Genomic DNA, 8,634 nt, shown 5'->3' with positions numbered 1-8,634 from the left:
CAGAGTCTGTTTCTTCTTCTGAAACATCATCAAAATCAGAGTATTGACCAAGATCAAAGTCCGGGTATTGACCAAGATCAAATTTCGAATACTGACTAGTACTCACAATTTTTTCTGTTGGCTCATCATCGTCTAACTGGTCAATACGAAAACCGAAATTTGGTGCTGAAAGTTGATTGGAATTTGGATTAGAGAAAGGTTGTGGGTTTTGAAATTATGTTTGATATTGTGTTTGGTATTGGAAATATGGTGAAACAAAATTTTCTTGGTGATGAAATTGTGGTGGAACTATTAAATTTTGAGGTTGATAACAATGTTGTACATTGTGAGCACCATAAACTGGGGTTGAAGAACTTAGTTGATTACTACCCGCTACTGACTCAACTTCACTACTTCTAGGTTCAACAACATACAATGTAACATCATCTTCTTGCGAAACACTAATCTAAGCAATGAATCGTTCAACATCTTCATTGTCGGTTAACAAATAAACTTTACCTTTTCTCTGATAAGATAACCTAAATTCACTTAGAGACTCTAAATTCAATTTCTTTGCAATACATAACATTAGAGTTTCATAAGTTAACTTTTTTAATGACAGTTTTAGTTGAAGATTCATGGGTAAAGACATATATTGTAAAACACCATGAACATTCTCACATGACCTTGCAAAACACAAATCTATCCAAACATGATCAACATTAGATGATTTCATTATACAAATTGTAAATTAATTTACTAAACAAACGAGCAATAAACTAGATATCATCACTAACTTAGAGAAAAACATACATTTATTAAGTTGATAGTTGATAATTTGATAGAGAAATCATTGAAAATTTATATAGAAATAAAATTATGTAAAAATATTAGAGATAGGGAAGGATGTCGTTGGATATAGGAACAGATGTCGTCGGAAAGAGTGATAGATGAAGATAGAATGAGTTGCAATTTAGGGATTTAGGTTATGAGTTGCTGCTGCTGCGTAGTTTATATACTCAAAACATTTGTGTTGCGAAAATAAAAACTGTTGCGAAATTAAAATTCGTGTTGCGAATTCGAAAATAGAGTTGCGAAAATAAAATTCGTGTTGCGATTTAAAAAATCTTGTTGCGAAAAGGAAACTTATGTTGCGAAAAAAAAATTAGCGTTGCGAATTCAAAAATCGATTTGCGAATTTGAAATTTCGTATTTCGAATTTAGAAATCGCATTGCGAGAAAGAAATTCACGATGCGATTGCAGAAACTGAGTTACAAATTTAAGAAATTCGCGTTGCAAATTTAAAAACTGTGTTACGAAATTAGAGTTCGTGTTGCGAATTTGTTAGTCATTTTCATAAATCCAAAAAAAATTAATTAAAATCATATATTATAAGACATTTTCGGTCACAAAAATTATTTTCTCTTATTTTAATAGTTACCCATAAAAATATTGCATGAGATTCAAAATATCTTCAAAACTCCAATATGCAACTAACAAAACTGGAGAAGAAGCAAAATTTCAGTTTCTACTGCTTCTTGTTAATGGTGATTCCAAGCTCACCTGCAACAATAACAGTAGTGGCCATGTCAAGAAACATCCCGTGTTCAACCACACCAGCAATCCTTAAAATAGCATCGCTTGCAACTTGCAAACCCCCAATCTCTTTCTTCAAATACAACTCTACAATGTAATTCCCATTGTCCGTCACGAAAGGCTGCCCTTTACAATCATTCCTCAGCTTCACAACGCAACCCGAATCTCGAAACAAGTTTTTAAGTTTATCGGCGGTGAATTTCCAGCAAAAAGGAACCACTTCAACCGGCAGAGCAAAACCGCTGCCTCCCAAATACTTAACTAGCTTGGATTCATCAACTATGCAAACGAATTTCTTGCAAGCTCCTTCCACCATTTTCTCTCTTAGAAGAGACCCGCCTCTTCCCTTGACGAGATTGAGATGCGGGTCGACTTCATCGGCGCCGTCGATTGCCAAATCGATGGTGGGATGGCTGTCGAGATCCGAGAGTGGGATGCCTAGAGAAATGGCTTGTTCTTGGGTTTTCTTCGAGGTGGGGATTCCTATGATGTTGTTGAGCTTGCCTTGACGTAGCAACTCGCCGATGCGGTCCACGGCGTGTTTGGCAGTCGATCCTGTGCCTAGACCCAGAACCATGCCTGATTTGACGAACTCCACGGCTTTGTAAGCGGCGATCTTTTTCAATTCGTCTTGCGTTAGAATAACGGGAGGAGACAGAGACAGGGACAAAGCCTCCATGGAAGAAGCTTTTCCAGACCAAGCAACAGCCATTGTTTTTGGGTTAATCGGTAATGAAAAAATAAATCAAAAAAAATAAAGCGAAATAAAAGGGTGAGAGAGGGGATTGTTTGGCTGTGGCGTGTATCAGTAACTTGGTCCTTATAGTCTAGGACGGTGGAAGGCGAAGAGGAAGAGGAAGAGGAGAGTTCAAAAGAAATAACTTAAAGGGTGCGTTTAGTTCACGGAATGTAAGATTATAAGTGGGAATATAAGATTATTAAGGAATATGATTACTGAGAATATTATATTTTGTGTTTGGTTGGCTTAGCAGGAATGTTTGATTACCGTGTTTGGTTAAAAGAATAAAAGATTATTGGAATGTATATTTGACCAAATTCTCCTTATTATATATTTGTATAATATTATAAGTTGAAAAATATTTATATATTTTTTTAAAAATTTAAATTCATATATATATATATATATATATATATTTTATAAAATTAAAAATATAAAAAAGTTTAATGAAAGGGTAAAGTTTTATTTTAACCTCTGAACTTCATATAAAATTTTAATTATATATATATATATTTTTGTAAATCTATATTAATTTAAGGATAAATTTGTAATTTAATCTTCGTAGAATTTTTATTATTCAATGACAGAAAAATGATGTTTTTGAAAAAAATAAAAATTTAAGGACATTTTAGTCCAAAACACCGGTAATCCAATAATACCTAAAGAAAGGGAGGTAATAACATTCCCGGTAATATACCCCAAAAAATCCATTATTGGTAATCTTACATTACCGAAAATAGGATTCCTGGGCTAACCAAACGTGGGAATGTGGATTCCATTCCCATGGGAATCCAACATTCCCTCATCCAAACACCCCCAAAGGGTTAACTACACGGTTGGTCTATTATCTACGGGTTTTATCCACTTTTGGTCATTGATTTCAAAATATATAAGATATAGTCATTTACGTTTTTATTTAAACAAGATTTGTTCACATAAACTAATTGCCGTTAAGAACAATTAAATATTTTGATATATTCACACATTTGGTCCTGTTAGTTACATATTCTCTCAATTTAGTCATACTTTTAATAAATTATATATTTAAAATATGAAAATAAAAATAAAATATTTTTAAATTAAAACATATTTAATAAGTTAATATATATAAAATTATATTATATATAATTCGGGTCATGGGTATCCGGTTCATAATTTTTTTATTTTTCTTTAAATTATATTATTTTTTAAAAAAGATATATAAAAAATTCTAAAATTTAAAATTTAAAAGTCTATAATATATATAATCCACACATAAAGTTCAAAAAATCAAAATTACATACTTGAAATAAAATTTATTAAAATTTAAAATAAAGAAATATAATTAAATTTCAAATGTTTTGGAGTTAAAATAAATATTTTAAAAAATAATTTAGAACGTTAATGTGAAATAATTTAAGAAATTAAGAATTTAGAACGTTAATGTGTCAAAATTTAAGAAATTAAGATTTTAGAATGTTAGAGTGAAATAATTTCAGGATTATGAATTAAAAAAATGAAAACTTAAGTACTAAAATGAATAAAACTTGATAGTTTAAGTATTAAACGCATAATTTACCTTAAAATTAACTGGTTTCAAAAACCAATTTGGTATTGTAAGTAAATTAAAGGGTATATTTCTTAAAAGGAAAAAGTAATTGAATAATGCTTCAGTTTTATTCTCATCTATTTAAACTTAACATACAGACTGTTTTTATAAGCTAGCTACAGACCAAACAATCTAGCTAACAAACTAATCAAGCTAATCGTCTAACTAACTGTACACTTTTACACTTTCAATAATATTACACATTTAATCATCCAACTATCACATTAATAATTCTATTATTCTTTTAATAACAGAGGATAAAAAATACAACATCTGTGATGATTTAAAAGAAGAAGTAATTAAGTGAGTAAAACAGAATTGAAGTAATAGTTGAATGACTAGGTAAGTAGTTTAACCCTACATTAAATAAAGGCAAGCAACGCGTGAGTTTTGGTGCTTTTAAATTGTGAATCTCCGCATATTTTGGATATGTCAGTCTTCCTTATCATTTCCAAGGATTTATTCTTACCGTAATTTTATTCTTTTCTTTTCTTTTTTTCTAATTTTTTATAATTTCTTGTATTAAAAGTTTATAGTTATTTTTAATAATATTATTATTTAAAAATTGAATATATATTTTCTCTTAAAAATATAACATACTTATTATTATAGAATTATTTAATTAATTTACTTTTAACAACCCTCTCTTAACTATTTTTTCTTGATAAATATTTTTAATGAAAAAAATAAGAGAAAGGATGTGACTTTGGTGTACCATATGTTTTGGAGGAAAATAGTGAAGGCGTGCGGCATGTTGTATCATGTTGTATCATGTTGTATCTTTATCGATAAAGGCATGCAACGCAATTGTGAATGCATGTGCTCCACCAAATAAAGTAGGGATTTTTTCTTCTTCTTGTCGCTTTAGTTAGTTAAATATTAGGGTAAATTATGTATTTAATTAATTATTTATTATTTCAATTTCGTTTTGATTATTAATTATTTATCTTTCAACTAATATTACGTTTTGATATTATTTTAGTTATCATTATTAAAAAAATTAATAAAATTTATAATATGATATATTTTTTGTTTTATAATGATGATATGAAATTATTTCATGATAACATCATCATTAAACTTTTTAACAATGAGTATTAAAATGAATTTAAAACATAATTTTAATGATGATTTTGAAAAGGAGTTTGAGTAACTAAAGTAACACTTAGATGACTAATATATAATTTACTCTAAATGTTATTTATTTTTAGTGAAAATGTGGAATTGTCGCCCCTTCATCTCATTTATCGTGCTGTATTCCCAAATAATAAAAATGTTATGCATGAATTGGAGATTTTTTTATTAGTTAGTAAAATTCAATATCTATTTAAATATGATTTTCAATCATTTGATATTGAATGTTTATACCCCTGATATTTTTGGTGCTCAAACCTGGATCTCAAGGAATAACAAAAATTCATTTACGTCAATCATTTGACCTTGAACGCTCAAATCTCTAACATTCCTGATGCTCAAACTTGGGACCCCAAAGAATGAAAACAATTCCTTTACCTCAATCATTTGACATTAAACGCTCTTACTCTTGACATTTCTGGTGCTTGAAGCTAAGACCTCAAATAATAACAATAATTTCTTTACCATCAAGGTTGCTTGGTTCGTACAGTGACAACTTAAATCTTAATTTAATTATATAATAATAATAATCATATACAAATTATCGTAACTGTCTTTCGGTTGGGCCCCGAATTGGGCTTCAACTTGAAATAATTGGGTTGGGAGTCGCCACCGACCACTTTAAAACGAATTTAGGTGGGTCGGACACCATCTTACCTGATCTGCGCTTTTACCAGAAATGTGTCAGGTTCGGGAGTCGGTTATGGTCAAGGAAGGATTAGCACCCTTGAACCGCCCTTTCGGTACTAATTAATTTGTTGGTTGTCTTAGTTGCGAAAATTCGAAATTAAAATTAAAATTTAAAATAACCGATTCAAATTACTTACAATTGATTGATTTGAAAGCGTACTCTTAAAAAAGTCAATAAACATGTTAGAAAAAAATGTAATAAAAACTAACAAAATAGAAAATTGATGAAATGGAGAAGATAAAATAAAATGAATAAATGAAAGACAAAGAAAAGAATAATAATAAATTAACGATAACAAGTAAATTAAATAAAAATAAAGAAACAAAAAGAAAAGAAAAGAAAAATAAATAAATAAAATAAAATATATAAAAAATAAATAAAGTCCATAAAAGAAAATGAAATAAATAAAATACTAGAAAATAATGATGAAAATAATATATACATAGTAAATAAATAAATAAATGCAAAAGGGGAAAATATAAAATAAAATTCAATAAATAAAATATATATAAGATAAACGAAATGATAATATGTATATATATAAAATAAATAAAAACATAAAAAAATAATAAATATATATATAAATTAATAAAACAGATAATGAAAATTAACATATATATATGTGTGTGTGTAATCTAAAAAATATATATAAACTAAAGTAAAAAAGAAAATGCATAAAATGTAAAAAAAATATTACATGAAAAAGAAAAAAAGAAAAATAACAAAACAATTAAATAAAATGAGTAACAAGGGAAATGTGCGTATAAATAAAGTTAAATAAATAAAATAATAATAATTAAAACGTGTAAGGGACCGAATCAAAAGTAAAAAAATATGCTACCTTTTATTTCCTTTTCGAATCGTTTACAATAGCTTCGCCTTTGTATTTTCCGTGCTTTCCTCTGTATTTTGTATGTAAATCGTGTCTTACAAATGGGGAGGATTACATGTATTTATAGTGAAAAAAACTAACTATTTTTAGAATCCTATTAACAATAGAATCCTAATGCAACTAGACTCATTGCTCGATTGTTGCACGTTTGTTGGTGTGGTTGTTGTTTTAAAAGATATGGTGGTGGAAGAGTCTTCCTAGGAGAGGAAATCTTGCTAGTTTTATCATTGGGAAAATAATAATAATAATAAGAAAATGGGTGTCTACAGCTGCCCCTCTTTGTTTTTTTTCGTGGAACGAAAAATAGGACAAAGATAAAAAGACACAAATTTTCGTTCAGTGGAGTTGAAGAATAACTCCCTGTCGAATTGAGTTACGGATAGCTCCTCCGTCGCGAAGTCGAGTCCATCTTGAAATGATTTGAATCAGAATGTGGCTTCTCGTTGTAGTCCACTTTGGTCTTCTTCTCGGTTTAAAGACCTTGGCTGAAAATTCGACTGGAAAGTAATCCCTTGACTCCACCATGTGGTTGATATGCCCTCGAACTGAATGAAACCGAACTCGAAAAGTCTTCATTGACAGATAGTTTTTCTCGACTTAAGTTATGCTGACGGAAAAAAGGCTTCTTGCTACTAAGGCACAACTAACCCATATATTCTTCTCGGTTTGAAAACCTCGATTGCAGCTGGATAATAGTGTGATTGAGGTGTCATCGAGCTGAATAGAATCAAACTCGACAATTTTTTTGACAGATAGCCCTTCTTGCCTTGAGTTGTGCTGTAAATGATGTGCCTTGGAGCTGAGCGTAGTTGAACTCGAAGGTCTTTGGTTGGCAGATAGCCCTTCTCGACTTAAGCTATGCTGCAAATGATGTGCCTTAGAGCTGAGCATAGTCGAACTCGAGGGCTTGGTGTTTCAAGAGAAACATTTTCAAAGTTTTTTTTTGTGTTTCAAGAGAAACAATTTCAAAGGTTTTTTTTGTTTCAAGAGAAACTGTATTCAAAGATTGAAGTTTCAAGGGAAATTGTCTCAAGAGAGACAAAATTTGTTTAACGTAAAACATATTCAAAGATTTTGTTTCAAAGAAAACTATTTTCAAAGTTTATGCTTCAAGAGAAACTGTCTCAAGGGAGACAAAATTTGTTTCAAGAGAAACTATCTCAAGAGAGACATAATTCATTTCAAGGGAAATGTTTTCAATGCTTATGTTTCAAGAGAAACTGTCTCAAGGGAGACAAAATTTTGTTTCAAGGGAACCTATCTCAAGAGAGAGAAAATTCATTTTAAGGGAAATGTTTTTAATGTTTATGTTTCAAGAGAAACTATCTCAAGAGAGACAAAACTTAGTTCCAAAAGAAAATGTCTCAAGGGAGATGAAATTTGTTTCAAGGGAAACAGATTCAAAGATTTTGTTTCAAGAGAAACTATCTCAAGAGAGACAAAATTTATTTCAAGGGAAATGTTTTCAATGTTTATGTTTCAAGAGAAACTGTCTCAAGGGACACAAAATTTTGTTTCAAGGGAACCTATCTCAAGAGAGACAAAATTCATTTCAAGGGAACTTTTTTTCAATGTTTATGTTTCAAGAGAAACTGTCTCAAGAGAGATGAAACTTAGTTCTAAAAGAAAATGTCTCAAGGGAGACGAAATTTGTTTCAAGAGAGACAAAATTTGTTTCAAGAGAAACTATCTCAAGAGAGACAAATCTTCTTTAAAAAATCAGTCTTGAGTGAAATGAAATGCCTTCTTTCGAGTGAAAACAATCCCAAGAGAGACAAATCTTGTTTTAAGAAAAATAATCTTGAGTGAAATAAATCTTCTTCCAAGTAAAATAGTCTCAAGTAAGACAAAGTTTGTTTTAAGAAAAGCAAACTTGAGTGAAATAAATCTTCTTTCGAGTAAAACAGTCTCAAGTGAGACAAAGTATGCTTTAAGAAAAACAATCTCAAGTGAGATAATCATCTGCATTAAATGAGACTGTCTCGAGCGAGACAAACTTTATATTGGAAATGTT

The 8,634-nt window shown here is 29.8% G+C and overlaps 1 protein-coding gene across 1 annotated transcript; it reads right to left on the bottom strand.

Annotated features, from left to right (window-relative positions):
- Positions 1-1,487: 1,487 nt before the first annotated feature.
- On the bottom strand, positions 1,488-2,303 carry LOC120149183 (probable ribose-5-phosphate isomerase 2). Its single transcript, XM_039162064.1, has one exon. The coding sequence runs from the start codon at positions 2,286-2,288 to the stop codon at positions 1,509-1,511; it is 780 nt and encodes a 259-aa protein (XP_039017995.1). The 5' UTR covers positions 2,289-2,303; the 3' UTR covers positions 1,488-1,508.
- Positions 2,304-8,634: the final 6,331 nt, after the last annotated feature.

The sequence above is a fragment of the Hibiscus syriacus genome, unplaced genomic scaffold (genome assembly GCF_006381635.1).
Source record: "Hibiscus syriacus cultivar Baekdansim isolate YM2019G1 unplaced genomic scaffold, ASM638163v2 tig00110989_pilon, whole genome shotgun sequence".
Taxonomy (NCBI): domain Eukaryota; kingdom Viridiplantae; phylum Streptophyta; class Magnoliopsida; order Malvales; family Malvaceae; genus Hibiscus; species Hibiscus syriacus.
Note: the sequence above shows the minus strand (reverse complement) of the source record. Positions and strands in the feature narration are given on the sequence as shown.

Excerpts from the sequence above, each read along its gene's own strand:
- LOC120149183 (XM_039162064.1), bottom strand. The coding sequence starts at position 2,288 with ATGGCTGTTGCTTGGTCTGGAAAAGCTTCTTCCATGGAGGCTTTGTCC.